Source organism: Pituophis catenifer, unplaced genomic scaffold, assembly GCF_029215685.1.
Source record: "Pituophis catenifer annectens isolate HBS135680 unplaced genomic scaffold, rPitCat1.0.hap2 SCAF_9, whole genome shotgun sequence".
Taxonomy (NCBI): Eukaryota; Metazoa; Chordata; class Lepidosauria; order Squamata; family Colubridae; genus Pituophis; species Pituophis catenifer.
Genome location: NW_027256889.1, coordinates 24,332,726 through 24,355,136, shown reverse-complemented (window position 1 = coordinate 24,355,136; position 22,411 = coordinate 24,332,726). Strand labels below are relative to the sequence as shown.

General features: G+C 43.1%; 1 protein-coding gene across 1 annotated transcript in view; it reads left to right on the top strand.

Moving 5' to 3' along the window:
• Positions 1 to 10,129: 10,129 nt before the first annotated feature.
• The window catches only part of COL9A2 (collagen type IX alpha 2 chain), a 71,560-nt gene continuing 59,278 nt past the window's right edge, over positions 10,130 to 22,411 (top strand). The window contains exons 1-4 of the mRNA XM_070949512.1: positions 10,130 to 10,192; positions 14,032 to 14,106; positions 18,248 to 18,283; positions 22,059 to 22,121. Coding sequence (XP_070805613.1) covers positions 10,130 to 10,192; positions 14,032 to 14,106; positions 18,248 to 18,283; positions 22,059 to 22,121 — 237 coding nt within the window. The remainder of the gene's footprint in view (positions 10,193 to 14,031; positions 14,107 to 18,247; positions 18,284 to 22,058; positions 22,122 to 22,411) is intronic.

Here is a 22,411-nt window from a genome sequence, read left to right as displayed (position 1 = left end):
AGCAAGCGTGAAGCGAGCAAGGGGGGCGGGAGGGGCGGGAGCGGCGTAGCGAGTTAAAGTGCGGGCTTCGGGCGGGGGCGGGGCTAGAAGGGAAAAGAACTTTCCCCGAATAGGTAATGCTTGAGAAGCGGCTGGATTCTATTTTATTTTATTTGTTTGTTTGTTTTTATTTATTTTTATTTATTTATTTGTATTTATTTATATATTTATATTTATTTATTTTTATTTATATATTTTTATTTATTTTTTTATATTTATTTATTTTTTTATATTTTTTATTTTTATTTATTTATATTTATATTTATTCATTTATTTATATTTATATTTATTTGTTTGTCAAGCATATATAAGATAACGGGTAAAAGTATAAACATAATTTGAATACATGAAAAGAGTAAGAGTAAAAAGGAATATTAGGACAGGGACTGTAAGCATGCTGGTGCACTTATGCACACCCCTTACAGACCTCTTAGGAATGGGGTGAGGTCAACAGTAGACAGTCTAAGGTTAAAGTTTTGGGATTTTGGGGAAGAAACCACAGAGTCAGGTAGTGCATTTCAGGCGTTGACAACTCTGTTACTGAAGTCCTATTTTCTGCAATCGAGTTTGGAGCGGTTTACCTTGAGTTTCTATCTATTATTTGTTCGTGTATTGTTGGGTTGAAGTAGTCACTGACAGGAAGGACATTGTGGCAGATAATTTTAATTTAGGTCAGACCGAAGTCGGCATAGTTCTCAGTTGTCTAAGCCCAGAATTTCAAGTCTGGTGGCATAAGGTATTTTATTGCGGGTAGAGGAATGGAGGACACTTTGAGCACCTGGCCTCTCCAGATACGGCTGGGGAAGCCCCTGCTGGATGGTGCCTCGCAGGGTGAATTGTAAGCGGCTTATTGTTTGCAGAACCCTGGAGGCAAATGAAAATCTTCATTTCTGGGAAATATGTATTGGCCCATAATGGGGAATCTGTAGCCCTCCGGAGCAGCATTTCTCAAACTGGATAGCTTCAGGATAGGGAGGAGTGTTGCTCCAATATTTGAGTGGCTTCTACGAAGACAAAGAGGGTCAACCTATTTGCCAAAGCACCAAAAGGCAAGATGAGAAACAATGAATCGGGGTGAAATCCAGCAGGTTCTGACAGGTTCTGGAGAACCAGTAGTGGAAATATTGAGCAGTTTGGAGAACTGGTAGCAGAAATTCTGAGTAGTACGGAGAGCTGGCAAATACCACCTCTGGCTGGCCCCAGAGTGGGATGGGAATGGAGGTTTTGCAATATCCTTCCCCTGCCATGCCCACCAAGCCACGCCCACCAAAACACACCATGCCTACCAAGCCACGCCCACAGAACTGGTAATAAAAAAAATTGGATTTCACCAGCGCAATGGATGGAAAGTAACCAAGGTGAGAAGCAATCTAGAACTAAGGAAAAACTTCCCAACGGTGGGAGCAATCTACCAATGGAACAACTTGCCTTCAAAGAGTTGTGGGTGTTCCATTACTGGAGGCTTTTAAGAAGACGACTGGACAGCCATTTCTCTGAATTAGTACAGGGTTCTCCTGCTCAAGCGGGGGGTTGGACTAGAAGACCTCCAAGGTCCCTTCCAACTCTTATTATTTTACATTCTATTACGGATGGCCTGATTCCCACAATTCCCCCAGCCAACCAGCAGATTGCAACACTGATTTGGTGTTTCTTGCTGAGGGCAAGAAAAACCTTGCAAGCCTCAGGAATAAAATGTGCCCCTTTTAAACAGGAGAATCTTAAAATGGCCTTGGAGTTACGTTGGGCCACGCTTGCCTGATAAGAGAAACCTGTACTCCAAGATAAACCTGCAACTGCACTGCAAGATATTTATATACCTGCTCTATTGGGGTCCCATTAATTTGCCATTTATATAACCTATTGTGTTGTGCAAACACTAGCACTTTCATTTTGTGGTTACAAATTGCTCTTTTCAGCAAAAGGACGTCAGTGTCCGTAGTGCTCTTCTCGTTCCCACCTGGGAGTCAAACCAAATTATTACATGATTTGCTGTGCTGTGCCTCATTATTTTTTTATTATTATTATTTATTATTTATTAACTTTTTATACCGCCCTTCTCCCGAAGGACTCATTGCCTAACATGCATTATTATTATTGTTGTTGTTGTTGTTGTTGTTGTTGTTGTTATTATTATTATTATTATTATTATTATTATTATTATTATTATTGTATTTTCTTCTCTCTCCTCCCTTGCAGAAGGATTCCTTGGACAAGCTACCTCTTCCTAAATTGTTTTACTTTCCCCCATTAGTTAATTAGCACTTTTGAAGGCTTGCCCTGCTGCTTGAAACTGGCATTTTGTTGTTGTTAGTTGCGAAGTCATGTCCGACCCATTGCGACTCCATGGACAATGTTCTACTAGGCCTTCTCTACCATCCTCTGGAGTCCATTTAAGCTCACCCCAACTACTTCAGTGACTCCATCCAGCTACCTCGTGGCTGTCATCCTTTTCTTCTTTTTTGCCCTCCATCATTCCCCGCGTTAGGCTCTTCTCCGGGCAGTCCTTCCTTCTCATTAGGTGGCCAAAGTATTTGAGTTTCATCTTCAGGATCTGGCCTTCTAAAGAGCAGTCAGGGTTGATCTCTTCTAGGACTGATCGGTTTGATCGCCTTGTAGTCCAAGGGACTCGCAGGAGTCTTCTCTAGCACCAGAGTTCAAAGGCCTCAATTCTTTGGCGCTCAGCCTTCCTTATGGTCCAACTTTCACAGCCATCCATTGCAACTGGGAAAACCATAGCTTTGACTATACACACTTTTATTGGCAGGGTGATGTCTCTGCTTTTTAGTATGCTGTCTAGATTTGCCATAGCTTTCCTTCCCAGGAGCAAGTGTCTTTTAATTTCTTGGCTGTGGTCCCCATCTCCGGTGATCTTGGAGCCCAGGAAAATAAAATCTGTCACTACCTCCATTTCTTCCCCATCTATTTGCCAGGAATGGAGAGAACCAGATGCCATGATCTTAGTTTTCTTAATATTGAGTTTCAAGCCAACTTTTGCGCTCTTCTTCTTCACCCGCATCAAGAGGCTCTTTAGTTCCTCTTCACTTTTTGCCATTAGAGTGGTATCATCTGCATCTCTGAGGTTGTTGATATTTCTCCCAGCAATCTTAATTCCAACTTTTGAATCATCCAGCCCCGCCTTTCTCATGATGTGCTCTGCATATACATTAAATAGGCAAGGTGACCGTATACAGCCTTGCTGGACTCCTTTCCCAATTTTGAACCAATCAGTGGTTCAATAAACTAGCATGATCCTCATCCATTTAATGCCAAAGTCTTGAGCTCTTGCTTTTGACACTTCTGGTGCAAGAAACCAAGGATTCACTATAATGACTCTCCATAACTTACAACTGATGAAAATGGTTCTGTGTTTTGGGTCATCTTCAATTGTTTGTGATTTGGAGGCAAGTTTTTCCACCAAAACAGTTGCTTATTTTGGAGAATTGGTGGAGTTTGGTTATTCTCATTTTCTGGTAATTTAAAAAGATGTGCTGAAATTTATCTGCTTTTTGATGTCTGTGGAGATTCTCAGTCATGGTTGTCCCAAAGATGCTTTTTCAAGAGGCAACTGGACTTTCTGTTTTTTCTTTGAAGACGTTTTGCTTCCCATCCAAAAAGTGTCTTCAGAGCTGAAGCGAAACCAGAGAGAGTCCAGTTGCCTCTTGAAAAAGTACCTTTGGGTTTTTACTCCAAAGGTTTCCTTTTGTATCCTAAACTGCGAGGCCAGGAGCAGGCTAAGCTTGCCGGTGCCGACAGTTTTCCCTGTAAGTTTTCGCTTACTCTCTTGTAATTTCTTCCTTTCCAATGAAGGTAAATACAAGATTGATTTTTCTCTTGCTAATAAACCCAGAACAGAGATGAGGATTACAAAGCGGGGAGGGGGAAAGGGCTATAAAATTTATCCCATTTTTCCCAGCTTCCTCGTGAGTCAAGTTCTGGAACATGGACCTTCTTGCAATTAGGGCTCACCCGGCTGATTGGGGTTGTATCCTCCTGATGTAAGAATTTAGGGGCAATGTCTTAATGAACCTCTTTAAGCTGTAACAGGTAATCTTCGATTTACAACAGTTCAATTTAGTGACGTTCGAAGTTACAACAGCACTGAAAAAAAGGGAGTTCAGACCATTTTTCACACTTAACGGCCATTGCAGGTCATGTCATCCAAATTCAGATGCTTGGCAATTGGCAGGTATTTATGACAGATGGAGTATCCTGGGGTCATGTGATCACCTTTTGACAAGCAAAATCAATGGGGAGGCCAGATTCACTTAACAACCGTGTGGACTAACTTAACTGCAGTGATTCATTTAGCAACTGTCATAAAATGGGGCAAAATTCACTTAACCGTCTTGTTTAGCAATGAAAATTTGGGGGTCAATTGTGGTTGTCAGTCAACGACTACCTGTACTGTATACTCAGATGGAGGCTGCATCCTCCTGCTAGCCACCTGTTCTTGACTGCAGGGTAGATGTTCCTCTGTTTAGGGCAGGGGTCAGCAGTCTGTGGTTCCGGAGCCGCATGCAGCTCTTTGGACCCTTTGCTGTGGCTCCCTGTCAGGTGATCCCACCACTGGCTGGCCCCGCCCCTTGCCCTCCCTTCCCAGCCACTCCTCGCCTGGCCTGAGAAGGTAAGGGTGATGGCGGTGGATGGAGAAGCGGCCAGGGCAGAGACAGAGATACAGAGAGAGGGGGAGAGAGAGAGATAGAGAGACAGAGAGAGAGGGGGGAGAGAGGGAGGGAGGGGAGAGAGAGATATGTCAAAAGGATTTTGTGGTTCCCGATGTCTTTTAACAACTGGTTCTCTGCCCTAATGGGTAGAGAATGCTGGGTAGGCATGGCTAGGGAGGGTGTCATGTGACTGGTGGAAGTGAGTGACATCAAGTTGGCCACACCCACCCAGGTTTTGTGGCTCCCGGTGTTTTCTTTTCTGTGGGACACAGGTCCAAATGGCTCTTTGAGTCTTTAAGGTTGCAGACCCCTGGTTTAGGGAGTAAAGATTCCTGCTGCTGACACCCAGCAGCACAAAGAGAGTTGGCAGCATTTGCAACCTGTCTTGAGGCAGAGGATTAAGAATGTATAGGTAGTCCTCATGTAGCAACTATCTTGTTTAGTGACTGCAGTCATAACAGTGATGAAAAGTAACCTAGCTCCCATTTCCAAATCCTCAGATTTATGATCTTTGCAGGTCTGTAAAACAAAGCAAAGCTGAAATAAGATCATAATCTCAGTTTCAGTTAATGACCACTTTGCTTAACAACCATGTTGCCCATCCCAATTATCGCTAAATGAGGACTAGGTGTAAACCCACAAATCTCCAGTTTTGGGTGGTACTATGTATTGTGGGGCTAAATATCTAATGTCTGCTTAAGTTGTCTTATAGGATGTTCAGATTTGAAATAGGCGACGTGCATAACTCCCCCTGTGCAATGGGTGTTGCCCTGAAGTTCGTCAAGATAATGCTTATTAATCCTATTAGGAATTAAAGATGATGCAGCTTAAAATTGACTGCCGCTATTAGCTTATTTTTCAAAAGGGTGATGAGAGATTAATGATGTGTGAATACATTCATAACTAGATGTCTAATATCTGGTACTTCAGAGATTTTTTTCAGTGAAAAGCCTTATAGAGATGCCTGTCTATATGCACAGATCATGTAAATCCCAGTTTGTTGAATAAGACATAATAGCGAATTCAGAAATAATGGCTAGTCATAAATTTTGTTTTACAAACAACAGTGTCACTGGCTGTACGCCAGTGGTGAAATACTACTGGTTCGCACTGGTTCAGGCAAACCGGTAGTGATACAAAATGTGATAAAAGTGATAAAAACTACCCGAACTGGTAGTAAAAAAAAGCTACCAGTTCATCCGAACTGGTATTTCCAATGATCAGCTGTGTTGCATGATTTAAAATCGCTAGAAAGCAGGAAATCCTGCTTTCTAGTGAATCTAAATTGCACGGCACAGCTGATTCCCCCCCCCTCGTTCTACTTACCTTCCCAAGCCTCCTTTTGGTACGTAGTGCACATACACGATGTGGCATGCAGCGCGCATACATAGCCAGCGAACCAGTGGCAAACCGGTTCAGATTTCACCATTGGTGTACGCATAAAGCTAATATGTAAAGCATTTGCTGTGCTTGCTTAATGCACTTAGCTTGCTCAGTTATAAACCTAATAGTTGCATTCACACAATGCGCTATTGCGCTCATCTTGTTTTTCGATTGGTTCATGTTTTGTATCTTGTGTGAATCCAGGCTGTTTTAGTGTCAATGTCTTATGAGACTCACAATTTGCTTTCTGCCAGCTGTCTACCCCTTGCAGAAAGAGTCAGATCCATCACAGCTGGGAAAAAAAGTTTTGATCTCAGAAGGAAGGTATGTATGTATTTATTTGTATCCCACCTTTATTATTCTTGCAAACAACTCAAGGCAGCGATCATATCCAACACAGTTAATGTCAACCGTCCCACTCACTCATCCAGCAATGAAAGGCTCCTGGCCATTTGGGTTTGCCAAGAAATTCAGTATTTTACTGAAGCTTAAATGGTTACAGAAGTAGCGTAAGCTGAATCTGAGGATTTCCCACGCAAACAACACAAAGGAAAGTTCCCTCTCTCCCCGTTATCTGTAAATATCCAATTAGGTGGTTGTATTTTGTTTAGGAAACAGGTTCTTGGTTCCCAGCTCTGCATACTGATGGTTGACCTTTGCTGGCTGAGGCTTCTCACAAGGCTCAGCTGGGCTTCCATCCTCCCCCCCCCTTCTTCTTCCTTACATTTCAATCTTTCCCTCTCCTCACCTTGCTGTCAGGCTGTCAGCTCATGAAGCTTAGAGAGGAGAGATGCAGCCATGACACCTTCCTCCTATTTTCCCTACAACAAACCTGTGAGGTGAGAGGGACTGAGAAAGAGGGGCTGGCCCATCGTCATCCAGCTGGGCTTCATGGCTAAAGCAGGACTAGAACCCAGGGTTTCTCGCTTTCTAGCCTGATGCCTTAACCACAAGATCAAATAGGAATAGTATTAATAGGAATAGTAATCTGTTACAGAGAAAACTGAATATGAATGGAATATGATAGCCATTGTATTGGCTGTAGCTATGCTCATTCAATGTATTAGCATTCCTTAACCACAGCTTGTTGAACAAGGTATCAATGACTAAGTCCATGCAGTACCATGCGCTAAATGAACCACACTGAAGCTTAATTCCTTGTGTGTCCAATCACACCTGGCCAATAAAGAATTCTAGTCTATCCTATCCTATCCTATCCTATCCTATCCTATCCTATCCTATCCTATCCTATCCTATCCTATCCTATCCTATCCTAATGCATTGTGTGAACTCATTCATAAAAAATCCCATTTCCTTAAATAATAGTAAATGTATCTCCAGTTCTCTGCACAAGAACTGGAGGTCATCCATGACTTTGTGTACCTCGGCTCAACTGTCTCTGACACTCTCTCTTTAGATACTGAGCTGAATAAACGTATTGGTAAAGCGGCCACCACATTTTCCAGACTTACAAAGAGAGTATGGCTTAATAAGAAGCTGACGGAACATACAAAGATCCAGGTCTATAGAGCCTGCGTCCTGAGCACACTCTTGTACTGCAGTGAGTCTTGGACCCTTTACACGCGGCAGGAGAGAAAGTTGAACACCTTTCATATGCGCTGTCTCCGACGAATTCTTGGCATCACCTGGCAGGACAAAGTTCCAAATAGCGCATGTCTTGGAACGTGCTGGAATTTCCAGCATGTATACGGTATTGAAACAGCGACGTCTACGCTGGCTGGGGCATGTCGTGAGAATGGCTGATGGTCGGATTCCGAAAGATCTCCTGTATGGAGAACTAGTGCAGGGAAAGTGCCTCAGAGGGAGACCACAGCTGTGATATAAGGATATCTGCAAGAGGGACCTAAAGGCCCTGGGAATGGACATCAACAACTGGGAAACCTTGACCTCCGATCATTCAGCTTGGAGGCTAAAGACGCAGCATGGCCTTTTCCAATTCGAAGAGACACTCGTTCGACAGGCCGAGGCAAAGAGGCAGTCCCGGAACCAGCGAAATCTGGGGGCTGGGCAGGGGACAGAATGTATCTGCCCTCAGTGTGGAAGGGATGGCCACTCTCGAATTGACCTCTTTAGTCACACCAGATGCCGTTTTAGGACCTCTTTCCAGAGTACGATACCATAGTCTTTTGAGACTGAAGGATGCCAATGTTGTAGTAAATGTATGATATTTGGCATTGCTTGTGTGATTATCCAATTGATGTAAATTACATCCTTTGCACAGTGCAAACACTGCATACATGATGATGGTTGATGAAATGATGTAATGCATATCACATACGTGTCCTTATCCTAAAGAACTAATTTAAGCTATTTGATTTAACTGGATTTTCCAACCTTGGAACATCTGTCTGGCTTTAGAAAAACTGCTGTTTCTCAGCCTCAGTTTCACCTGCTAACCACGTCCCTAATAGGGATGGGATGGTTATAATGTTACTTTAAAGAGCCAGTTTGGTCTAGTGCAGTGGTCATCAACTGGTGGTCCATGAGCACTAGTGGTCCATGACAAAAGTTTGGTGGTCCGCAGAAAAATAATTTGCATTTTTTTATATTGCACTAAATCAGGGGTCCTCAAACTACGGCCCTTGGGACAGATACGTGCAATGAATGTTTGTGTTGCTGCAGAGAGTCTCCTCTTTGGGGTCTTTTTGTGTGGGTCGGAGGGGGGCAGAAATTCCAAATTGGGGTCTGCTTCAGCCTCCTGGTGTGGGGCTTTGGGCGAAGGCTGGAGGGAAGCACCAATGGTGGCGAAGAGCTGGAGAGCCTTGTTCCAGTGAGATTGTATTATGGCCTGGAACTGTCTGACCATCTCAGCCTGCTGTGCCAGTACCTGGCCTTGCACTCCCGCAAGGAGTGTCTTCCCTCTGGAAAGCCTATGCTTGTAGTTCCTCAGTGAGGTGCTTCTGCTGAGCCTTCTTCTCGGTCAGATCCAATTTGAGCTGAGCCAGCTGTTTTGCCAACTTTCTCATGGTGACTGCTTAGCTCCAACAACTGCTTCCTGTTGGGGCCCTAAGGAGCCCGGGCGGGCAGATGAGGAGTGGCTGGGAGGGGGCGTGTAGAGGCTGGCGAGGTGCCCATCGACATGAGTGACATCAAGTTGGCCATGCCCACCTAGTCACATGACCACCTAGCCACGCCCACCCAGCCGGCCATTATGCCGATCATATTAGTGGTCCACGGGATTTAAAGTTATGAATTTAGTGGTCCCTGAGGTCCGAACAGTTGGTGACCCTTGGTCTAGTGGTTTAAGACATCAGACTAGTAATGAGGGGACTCTGAGTTCTATTCCTGGCCTTTAACTAGTGTTTCTCAACCTTGGAAGCTTGAAGATGGGTGGACTTCAACTCCCAGAATCCCCCAGCCGGCGCTACCCATCTTCAAGCTACCAAGGTTGAGAAACATTGCCTTAGACAGAAAGCCAGCTGGATGACATTGGGTGTTTCTCAAAACGCAAAGCGTGTGTGCGAAGCAAACCAGTTGTAACACCAGCTGAAAAGCACCACTGTCCCCCAGCATTGAAGAAGCAGGCAATCTTAAAAAATCTTGCCAAGAAAACTGCAGGTTGAAGCCAGGCAGTTGCCAGGAGTCAACGCTGACTTGAAGGCAGGGAAAGAAAGAATGTAGAAGTCATGTTAAATAGTACAGGGATGATTAACCTTTTTTTAAAAAAAAAAAAAATCCCCACCTTCCAGCTTCAAATCTCTCTAGTGCCAATCGCTGTGACCAATTTGCCGTAACTGTGGAATTCGATAGCTGGCTGCTCCACACTTTTCCACCTAGTCCTCCCTCCCTCTTATTTCTAAATATTTGCCTGCTTCCAACTCCTGCCTGCAGTCTGTGAGAAGACCTGGCTGATAGAATAGCCTCAGTCAGTGGTAAGGAAAGGCGTTTTAGTTCCAATCTTTCCCTCCCCTTTTCCCCAAATGCTAAATATTAATATTCCCACCTCCCTTCCTGACTTTCTCAGCTCCTCTTAGCTCTTCTCGTTCAAAGGCTGGCTGTGTCCTAGCTTGAAGCTTCTTGATATGGCTAGATTGCTGAATCTCTGCTTTCTTCTCCAAAGCTTTGTCTTCTCCTTAAGCCAGTTGGTAAGTTCTTCTTCTTTTTTTTTTTTCCATATTATTTCTGGAAATGTATTGGGGGAGATATAGAAGGTATTGCTGATGGCCTGAAAGGGAATATTTGGGTAAACAATAATCACCGTTGAAGATCCAGGGTAGACAAAAGAATGGATCAGTGCAAATGTATATATGTCAACATCCTTTTCTACATGCCTTAGAATCAGTATTGCGTCATTGGAAAGCCCTGGGGATTTTCAGACTCTGCGTTTGATTGTTTTTAGTTTGTGTTGGTGTGTGTTTCAGGGGTCAGAGGAGAAAACTGTTCTTGTTTGACTTTGTATTCCTTCTGTAGATCTAGTCATTCTTGGAAGTTAGTTACTTCTAACTTAATGGGGTTGGTTTCTTTAGGTTTCATCTTTATATGTGTTTGAGGTGGTTTTTCTAGGCTGCAGTCTTTATGTGTGCTTGGTTGGGAATAAATCCCATTGAACTCTACCAAGTTTGCTTCTAAGCGGGTGTCCAAAATCACACTGCTATGGTGAGACTTTTACTCAATTGGGTGAATAAACTATTTCTCGCTTAGCCGATAAGAAGCCCCAACAAACTCTATGGAGCATTTTTTGAGTTCCTAAAATATCTACAGAATTCTGAGCAGAATGTAGGTAGGTAAAGACAGGTCTCCATCCAAAATCTGGGATATAGAACCAGACCTATCAAAGAGGCCGGACGGGTGGTGGCAGTGGTGGGAGGTAGATTTAAGATGAACTTCATTTGGAAACCCCTAAAAACATCACTTTTGGAACATGATATAAACTTCCTTACCTGTTCCCAAAAGGCAGAACAGGAGGTGAGAGAACACAGTTACAATGGAAGCCTACAGCATCCATTCCCCTGTCTGTCCCCAATATTTCCTGTGAATAATCTTCTGTTATTCAGCAAGAACAGGGAGGCTCTGTCCAGTGAAATAACTCTCTTCTGACTGCAGTTTAGAAGCAAGTTGGCTGTTGTCTTGATAGCAGCCAAGAGGTTGAACAGAATCAAATTAAAATTGCATTTCATTTAAGTTCAAAACCAACCTTCTCCCCGAGCAGCAAGGATTATGAAAGTTTATTGCTTTTAAAAAGGAGAAAGTTGCTTTCAGGATATCTGTGCCCATTTATACGATGCTTTCAGTCCCTCTTCTAGAGTTGGGTGCTGCTTTCTAAAAAGAATAAAGTACTGTTCGGTAGCTTCAGAAGGACAAAGAGGCCCATTCACTCCTCAGATACCTGCTGGAAACCTTTTACTGCAAAGGTGGTGTTTTAAGTTCAGTAGCCCTCGCGCACATTTTTCTTCTTTGAACTTGCAAACATTCCGGATGCAAAATATCACCCTTAAATATATTTATTCATTTGAAATGTTTATATAGCTGCCCATCTTCCAACCAACTCCGGGCAGTTCCCAATCAAAATGAAGCAAAAGTGGAAACATGAAGACCGTGGCCTCAACTTTTTGATGCAACTAGGAATTAAATGTTCCTTTTGAACTGGTGGGATTTTGATTCCCCTTGAAAGCAAATGCTCTGCGATGCATGGCATTAATTAAGAGATTGAACGAAGAGTGAACCATTCTAGCTGACGAATTCACAAAGTGAAACTTGGGAGAGAACCGTGTGCTTATATTTTATGACATCTTGGACTTCATTTAAGCAATTTGTTGCCCTCCCTATCCATATATAATCATGCTTATCCTAGAAAGCCTGAAGTCAATTGCTTTACACTTCTTAAATTTAAATGCTCAGATTTAATTTAACTTAAATTCAGTTGGGGTCAGTGGTAGACATTGGCAGTGCAGCCATATAGAGGTCCACAGTAGTGCCTTGTTTGCAGCTCATTTCTGACTTAGTAACACATCTGTAGACCACATACACACAAGTATATTTTCAAGTCGAGAGTCAAGGAGAGACAATTGTACCCTGTTTTGAAATGTCCAAAAACAATTGAGACTCATAACATCTCCCCCCACCCTCCTATTCTGCAAACAAGTTAAACCTTAAACACATATCTACAGAATCTCTAGAAGACTTAAAGCTGTTAATGATGGAGCAGACTAGGGGTGGGAGTCTATCTATTAGAGATCTTTCTACAGAGGCTGGAGCTCCTTTGCCAGAGATTTGTAAGAGCAAATCCAGCATTGAACACAGAAGGGTCTCCACAACCTTAAAATCTCTTTTTTAAAATCTCTGTGGAAGTAGATCCCACTGAGTCTAACGAGAGTAAGCGTGAAATGCCCAGAATGTAATAATAACTCTTTGAATCTTCTTTCACCCTTCCAATGGGATTTATGTGGCACCATTGATTTCTTTCTTTGTCTGCCTTTCAGAGCAGGCAAGTTCAGGAAGCAGACAGCGCAAGATTTCAGTAGCAAAGATGCTACTTTTCTGATATGGGATCCAACTGCAAAATCTTGAAAGCCTATCAGAATATCAGTCTACCTGCTCTTAAACCAAACAGAATCAAAGTGGAGTTATTTTGAGTTTCTTTCTCATGTCTTCTCCTTTCCCGAGATTGAGTTTTCATTTAAATTTCTTGTATTCCTTCACAGATGTTATCTCCCTACACTCCCCCACCCCTAAAGAGTCTCTTTAAAAAAAAATATGAAGCTGTTCTTTTTTTTTTTTAATTTGATTTATATGCCGCCCTTCTCCGGAGACTCAGGGAGGCTTACAATGCTTTAAGCAATAGCCTTCATCCTTTTGTATATTTATACAAAGTCAGCTTATTGCCCCCACAAACTGGGTCCTCAATTTACCTACCTTAGAAAGGATGGAAGGCTGAGTCAACCTTGAGCCTGCTGAGATTCGAACTTACAGTAATTGCAGACAGCTGGTGTTAATCACAATGCTTTTAGTCTGCTGAGCCACCAGGCCCTAAGTGTTCTTATTATTCAACTAGAAAATATTAAGTGGAAATTTACCCATCAAGAGGCCTGTTGGGTGCCCACAAACAAGGGGTTAAGGTTTAACAGTTAAATTACAGTAAAAGTCCTGCTAACAGAAATCTGGCCCGCTTCCATGTTGTGGTATTTGGAGCAGCATTTTTTCATTTGGGTGTCATCCTTCACCCCCAATATATTGGGATGCAACACTCAGAACTGCAAAATTAAGAAATAACTCTCTAAATGTAAAGAAGAAATATCTAATTGATTTGCAAAGACTTAAAAGCTGACTAGTTCCATACTTTAAGGGCTATCTATTTTACAAGCTGCTTTACGGCTTAAAAAAAGATAGGCCCCATGTTCTCTTTAGCTCTTTAATGGAGTATAATATATATAATTATTCATAAGTACTAATCCTATTTTAGAAAGCTATAACTTCTGTGACATGCTTAAATTCCTGAATTACTTTTTTTCATCTTCTCGCCGGACCTTGTTATTAAAAATAATAAAAAATGACAGATCTGCATGAGAAATAGGTAACTCAAGCAAACAAGTCAAGCTGCATGCTACTGGGGGAAGCCCCTTGTTTTTAGAACTATAATTCAGAGAAAATGTTATGCCCATTTCATAATGGGTCCCAGGGCCCAAATTTTTTTAATGAAGGCTCGCTAGTGCTCTTATGCACGTCCCTTACAGACCTCTTAGGAATGAGGTGAGGTCAACAGTAGACAGTTTTAGGTTAAAGTTTTGGGGGTTTGGGGAAGAAACTACAGAGTCAGGTAGTGCATTCCAGGCATTGGCCACTCTGTTACTGAAGTCATATTTTCCGCAATCTTAAAAGGAATTCTGCAATTGTAGAAGAAATGCAACCGGTTCAGCTCTTCTGTTTTCCTAGAGTTTTTTTCCTCCATTAAATAACACTTTTTTTTTTTTTTGCTTTCTTTCCTTAGCAAGGTCCGCCAGGAGAACCTGGGCCACGGGGCCCCCCAGGTCCACCCGGCGTGCCAGGAGCAGACGGCATTGATGTGAGTCCACCGCTGAGCTCAGGAGCCCAAAGCGGGCAGGGAGAACACCTCTGCGCACAAAGACGAGCATTGTATCTAGAAGGAAACGCAATGCTGCATCCCTCCAATGTGGCCCAAGGTTGCAGGAGGGGAGGAGGAACTGCTGTTGGCTCACCCCCCCCCCCAAACAGGCTTCAACTGTACAATTCTCCCAGGCCAGCATTCCCTCCCCCATGTGGGGTTTTTGCAGGGAATTTTTCAGCCAATGTGAGAGTGGCAGAAGTTTGCAGTTGGCCTTCCGGCAGAGCCTTATTTCATTCACTGGTTTTTAAGCAGAAGTGTTAACTCCCCCCCACCCCCAAGTGAAGGAAGAAAGGATTCTGTGACTAAGGGAAATGTTCCTGCTGGTTACTTTTGGAAGGTGGGATGTGGGGGGGAGGGAGAAATGGGGGTGGGGGGAATTCAGTTGAACCAGTTCGTTAACTTGGAGATGAAATCTGCGACCTGCAGCCACCCGTCTTAAAGCGGGTCAGAGCCTAATTTAATCCTTTTCTCTCTTTCCTTTCTTAGCGATGGAACGTTATTTGTAGAGGTTATTTTATGTGTGTGTAGGTAGTCCTCAAACTTAAAACAGTTCATTTAGTGACCGTTGGAAGTTAACACAGCACTGAAAAAAGCGACTTATGGCCATTTTTTATACTTAAAACCATTACAGCTTCCCCATGATCACGTGATCAAAATTCTATTATTATTATTATTATTATTATTATTATTATTATTATTATTATTATTATTATTTATTATTATTATTATCATCATCATCTTTATTCATTAAAAATGAAACTGAGTCAACTGGACATTCAAAAATGCATCACAAATACCATTGACTGGTGCTAATGGTTGATACGGGTTGCTGCCAGCATCCTAGGGATCAACTAAGTACCTTCTTAAGATGTCTGATGTTCCAAGTAGCGCAGCTTTTTGCAGTTCCGCTGGTGTTATCGCAGGAAGCTGCAGTTTGTTGGTGTATTTTATAAAATTCTTGGACATGGTACCAAGTGCCCCGATGACAATGGGTATCACTGTTACATGTTTCATCCATAGCCGTGTAGTTTCGATGGCCAGGTCGCGATATTTCGTGATTTTTTTCCAGTTCTTTTTCTTCGACTCTGGCATCTCCTGGTACCACCATGTCAATAAATTGTACATTGTGGTTTTCGACAACTGTGATATCTGGCGTGTTTGTTTCAAGTGACGATCTGCCTGTATTCGAAAGTCCCACAAGATCTTCACCTTCTCATTTTCTATAACTTTTTCCACTTTATGTTCCCATTACTTTTTGGATACAGGAAAGTCGTATTTTCTTTTTTTTTTTTAATTTGATTTATATGCTGCCCTTCTCCGGAGACTCAGGGTGGCTTACAATGCGTTAAGCAATAGCCTTCATACTTTTGTATATTTATACAAAGTCCGCTTATTGCCCCCACAAACTGGGTCCTCAATTTACCTACCTTAGAAAGGATAGAAGGCTGAGTTAACCTTGAGCCTGGTGAGATTCGAACTTACAGTAATTGCAGACAGCTGGTGTTAATCACAATGCTATCAGTCTGCTGAGCCACCATAATTTTTTACATATTTTTATTAATTTATTATCTTTTATTCATTAAATATTTTATTCATTAAAAATGAAACTCAGTCAACTGGATATTTAAAAATATGTCACAAATACCATTGACTGGTGCTAATGTTTGATACGGGTTGCTTATTATTATTATTATTATTATTATTATTATTATTATTATTATTATTATTATTATTGTATTACACAATTTTCTTTGTTATATATGAAATTTCCATATTCACAATAGCAGTGATGATGGAACCTAATTTGTTCTGTTTTGGAACAACCCAATACTTACAGCCACTCCTCTGTGTCCCAAAGGCCCTGGAAGGCCTGGTTGACCCACACTTCCCTATAAGGCAAAAAAGAGAGGGAATAAGGAAATTAGGAAAGATGCAAAGAGAACGGCAAGTACAGGTAGTTCTCTACTTACAACCAGAGGTGGTATTCAGCCGGTTCAGACCAGTTTGGGAAAACCAGTAGCGGAAATTTTAACTGGTTCGCCAAACCAGCAAATACTACCTATACCACTTTACAGCTGTCTCACTTAGCCAAAGAAATTTTGGGTCCCAGTGTGGTCATAAGTCAAGAACTACCTGTATGGGAATTGGTATCTGGACTGAATTAGAGAAATATGGACACTTTGAATTTCAATCATGGTGATTATGTTACCTATCTTGGGTAATGAAATGTCTGCAAGAAAACTACCAAGCTCAGAGAGCATCAAGGATCCCTCATTTCTTTTAATACAAGTTTTATTCATTTTTTTCTTTCATCATACATATTTTATGAACAGAGTATTGACCGGATCACATCTTATATATCTTGTACATAACCATAGTCATAGCTATAATGGATTTTAATCTTCCTATTTTTTTTCAATATTCATCTCTTTTATACAATCCTATATCACAAATCAGTCATTTTTCACCATATCTTATTATTTCAACTTCTGCCATGTTGTTCTCTTTCCATAAAATAAAATGATAATTTTCAATTTTACTTACAAATAAAATCATTTTACGCCTTGTATTTCTCCTCAGTTTCAACTATTCCAGTTGTTTACCATCTTTTTTCATTTCCGGAAGTATGTCTCTAAATCCTTTTTTCCCGATCATTAGCATTTGAATTATTCATCTTAATTTACATTGTTATCATAATTAATAATGTTGTTAAAGTACTTGTTTTCACATTTCCATCTGCTGAGGTTTATCACAAACAAGTTCTATTCATTCCTCTTTACAATAATAACAGCTTACGTGATTTCAACATTGTTGTTCTCTTTACAATTGACATTTTAAATATTCATCTTAATTCACATTGCTATCAAAATTAATAACGTATTCAAATTGCTTGTTTTCGCATTCCTTTATCCTTTAAGGACCCCTCATTTCAACCCTGAGCTACACAAATGTTCTCCTTCATTGGCAGGGTGTTTGAGTTTGGACTTATTCAAGACCTGTTTTATTGCTATCTGCTTAGAAGTAGGGAGAACACTTTGGTGTTAGTGTTTTCTCTGATGAGGTATCCTAAAGCTCAGGATAGCCTCCCTGGTCGCTTAGCTTCCCAGTCTCAGAAGGGTCCAGAAGCGGACTTCCCTTGGGGTTGAGTGGAAGATTGAGAAGCCAGGGAAGTTGGAGACAAAATTGTGCTATGAAAAACAGGACTTTTGCCCTTCCAATCTTCACTAAGCCAGTACAAGAACATCTAACCCCCAGACAATTTCTCCTGAACTCTTTATTTCAAAAGGACATTTTGCAATCTTAGTATATCTCTGAGCTTTGAGAGTAAGATGGGAGGTGTATAAATTTGATAAATAAACAAAATATTTGTTGTGGTCTGCCAGCAGCCTGCAGAAGTGGCAGTGGAGTGAGGAGGCTGGGGAGGAACATGGGCCAATCCTGGAATCTGGGGAAGGCTCGGACGAGGGCTTTGTGTCGGAGGCAGAGATGGGGCCAGGGCCATCTGGGAGTTATGCGTGGACTCCGGAGCCTCCAGAGTCGGACAGCAGAGAGGCAGAGGAACAGGAGGAGCCTGTTCCTAGTGCACGCATGCGCAGAGCTGCCATAAGGAAAGAGCAGTTAAAACTAAAGGGACGACTCAGGAGTAAGGCCTGGAGATGATTGGCCCCTCCCATAAGGCTTAAAAGAGGAGCAAAGGCACGTGGGCCCTTTGCGGGAAAGCAACGTTAATTCTGTTCCCAGTCGGCATCTCTGTTTGATTCTGGACTCCGTGTGGCTTTGCCAAGTTGGTCTTTGGCAGCATGTCAAGGGAGATAAAGGTTGGTGATTATCCCAAAGGACTTCTCCCAAAGGACTTTTTGCAACTAATTGGGACTCAGCTGTGAATGAAAGTAATTCACAGCTGTTGCAATAAAATAGGTTTTTGGGACTACTCGTGTGTTTTAATGACTCAGGAAGCCTAGGTCACAACAATATTGCTGCTCTTACCAGACCCTTTGTGTTTGCCTTGAAAGGATTCCTAAAAGAAGGCTGAAACTTATCAAACTGATCAATAATGACTATTTTTTTTTCTCCATAGGGCGATAAAGGTCCACCCGGTGCAGCAGGTGTTCCTGTAAGTATGCTGACTTTGCAAGCCAGGATCTGCAGGTTTCTCATGCCTACACAAATATACAATGCTCAGGATCTGGGGCAGAACACCAGAGGGAGTCCTGCAGCTATTTTCAGGCGACAAGGCTTTGTTAGGTGTTGCAAAAATAGCATATTTGAAGGACGCTCTTTATGGATAACTACTGTGTAAGTAGTCCTTGACTCATGACCAGTTGCTTGGCAACCATTCAAAGTTATGACGCACCTACCTTGAGCTACTTATTCAGATATACCAATTCAGATGATCAGGATACTTCTACGGTCACGTAACCAAACTTCAGGGATTCGACAACACAGTTGAGTTTAGGGCAGGGTTGGGCAACTGGCCTTTTTACAACCTGTGGACTTCAACTCCCAGAATTCCCAGAATTGGTTTAAGGGCATTTCCAGTATCCCACAGTCATGTGACCATGTTTTACTTCTGGGTTTTGGCAAAACCACACCCATCATAAACCATGAGTTTGCTTTATTACTATACTGGGTTTTTTTTTACGACCACTCTGGTCACGTAACAGCTGCTGCAAAAAGGGTTATAAAATCAGGCCAGTCACATGACTGATCCATTTTACGACTGTCCCAACTTACAACTCCCAACGAACAAGCTCCATTACCGTCCTATATCAAGGATTATCTGTACTATAGAGGTAGCCCTTGGCTTGCAACCATTCATTTGGGGACCGTTCAAAGTTACAATGGCATTGAAAAAAAGAGACACGACCAGTTTTCCTACTTATAACTGTTACAGCATCCCCATGGTCACATGATCAAAATTTGAGCTCTGGGCAACTGACATGTACTTATGAAAGTTGCAGTGATCTTGTTCTGCCCCAGCTACAGATCCCAAAGAACACAGCACACACAAAGTTTGTACAAAACTTAATTTACTAAAATAATTCAGTCTTTTTCAAAACAAAGGCTGTTAATAAACTTTCTTAAACCAAAGATAAAGTAAACACAATCTTACTATGGTTGGCAGAAAGCCCAGAAGCAATTTGCACAGAATCCAGACGCGAAGTAGAGTGAACTAAAGTTGTTCCCTACAAATTGCTTCAGTCGGCGTTCCTCCTTAAATAGGCTAAAGGAGTGGCCAATTAGCCCCAAGCCTTACTCTTGAGGAGACCTCCTCCTGAGGAGCCACTCCTGCCTTTTGGCCGCTCTGCGCGCCCGTGCATCAAGAAGAGGCTCCTCCTCTTCTTCCTCTTCACTTAAGGGAGCTTCTGGAGGTTCTGAAGGCCCTGGCTGAATCCCTGCCTCTGGCACCACATCTTCTCCAGCCTCCTCATTGTCTGACTCGAGTGCCGGCTGCACAGGCTGCTGGCGCAACACCACACCAGCCTCCTTGCTGTCCAAATCAGCTACAATCCGCACAGGCTGCTGACGGGCCACAACAGACCTGGGGTAACGTGATCAACATTTGTAACCTTCCCAGCTGGCTTCCGACAAGCAAAGTCAACGGGGAAACCAGATTTGCTTAATAACTGCATGATTCACTTAGCAACTGTTATGATTTGCTTAACAACTGTGGCAAAAGAGGTCATTAAATGGGGCATAATTGAACTTTCTTACCTCGCAGTGGAAATGTTGGGCTCAGTTGTGGTCATACGTCAAGAACTGCTTGTGCTTTAATTTGAGGACTGGGGATTTTGAGCTTTGGACAGTCTAAGTTGCCCTTTCCAGATGGACATTCTCCAGATAAGTTATTACTACTAATTCCATCATTCTCACCCAACATGGCTAAATTCAGGATTGGATGTCCTAACATATCTGGAGCAGTGGTGAAATCCAAATTTTTTTACTACTGGTTCTGTGGGCGTGGCTTGGTGGGCGTGGTGTGGCTTGGTAGGTGTGACTGGGGAAGGATATTTAATTAATTAATTAATTAATTAATTAATTAATTAATTTCTATACCGCCCTTCTCCCGAAGGACTCGGGGCAGTATACAGCCAATTAAAACATAATATATATACATTGATTTAAAAACCAATTAAAAGTAATAAATAATTTTGGCTCAGAATTAAAACCTAATTAAAACACCCAATTTAAAATCATTCACAAAGATAGCCCAGCCTGGCGGAACAGTAGGGTTTTAAGAGCGCAGTGAAATACACGGAGATCAGAAATCTTACGTATTTCCGGGGGCAGTTCGTTCCAAAGGGCAGGAGCACCCACAGAGAAGGCCCTCCCCCTGGGTGTCGCCAGCCGACATAACTTGGCCAATGGCACCCTGAGGAGCCCCTCTCTGTGGGAGCGAACTGGCCGGTGGGAGGCTACTGGTGGCAGAAGTCGGTCTCGGAGGTAACCAGGCCCTAAGCCATGGAACGCTTTAAAGGTGGTAACCAACACCTTGAATCGCACCCGGAAGACCACTGGGAGCCAGTGCAGCTTGCGCAGGAGAGGTGTTACATGGGCATAACGGGTCGCACCCATAACTACCCACGCGGATGCATTCTGGACCAGTTGGAGCCTCCGAGTGCTCTTCAAGGGGAGCCCCATGTAGAGAGCATTACAGTAGTCCAGCCGGGAGGTGACAAGGGCATGAGTGACCGTGCGCAAGGCGTCCCGATCCAGAAAGGGTCGCAACTGGCGTATCAGGCGAACCTGATAAAAAGCCCCCCTGGCAACAGCTGTCATATGCTCTTCTAAAGACAGCCGTGCATCCAGGAGGATGCCCAGATTGCGAGCCCTCTCTGTGGAGGGCAGAGATTCACCCCCAATAGTAAGTGATGGCGCCAGCTGACTATATCAGGGCGCCGGAAGCCACAGCCACTCGGTCTTGGAAGGGTTGAGTCTGAGCCTATTTCTCCCCATCCAGACCCGCACGGCCTCCAGGCAGTGGGACATTACATCAAGGGAATCGTTGGGGTGGTCTGGGGTGGAGATGTACAGCTGAGTGTCATCAGCATACTATGGACTTTCACCCCAAAACCACGGATGATCTCACCCAGCGGCTTCACATAAATGTTGAACAGAAGAGTCGAGAGGACCGACCCTTGCGGCACCCCCCCAATCGAGGTGTCTCGAGGTTGACCTCTGCCCCCTGCCAACACAAACTGCGAGCGGTCGGAGAGGAAGGAGGAGAACCACCGTAGCACGGTGCCTCCTATTCGCAACCCCCTCAACCGCTGCAGCATGATACCATGGTCAATGGTATCAAAAGCCGTTGAGAGATCTAATAGGACCAGGACAGAGGAGCAACCCCTGTCCTGAGCCGTCCAGAGATCATCCACCAACGCGACCAATGCCATTTCCATGCTGTACCCCTGTCTGAAGCCCGACTGGTACAGGTCCAAATAAGTAGCTTCATCCAGGTACTGGGGAAGTTATTGTGCCACCACACTCTCAACAACTTTCGCCACAAAGCGAAGGTTGGAGACCGGATGATAATTAGCTAAAATTGCCGGGTCCAGGGATGGCTTCTTGAGGAGGGGCCTCACCACTGCCTCTTCCAAGGCGGCGGGAAAGGCACCCTCACTCAAAGAATATTGCAAAATCCCCATTCCCACCCCACTCTGGTGCCAGCCAGAGGTGGTATTTGCTAGTTCTCCGAACTACTCAAAATTTCCACTACCAGTTCTCCAAAACCTGTTAGAACCTGCTGGATTTCACCCCTGATCTGGAGGGCGTTAAATTGAAAAACAATAGCTTAAATCTTTCCAGAAGGGCTAGGTATGAGGCACCTGCTTCTCCTTGAATTTTTTGAAGACTCTTTTTTTAATGTCCCCATCCTTCTTTTGCAATAGGGGGCCAAAGGAGCTCCAGGCCTGCCAGGACCAGATGGAGCCCCAGGAAAACCCGGAATAGATGTGAGTAGTTGCTCAGCCCAAAATCTGAACTGCACTTCAGCATATCTACAGGGCTCTGGGTTCTTATTTAGAATATTATTTTGCTTCATATACCCTGTTTCCCCGAAAATAAGACATCCCCTGATAATAAGCCCAATCGGGCTTTTGAGCACATGCGTTAAAATAAGCCTTCCCCCCCAAAATAAGCCCCCCCTCAAATATTAAAACACAGAGCTGGAAATCAGGTAAGACAGCACGAGGAGCCCCATCTTACTCCATGCACCCCAAAACAATAAGACCTCCCCGAAAAT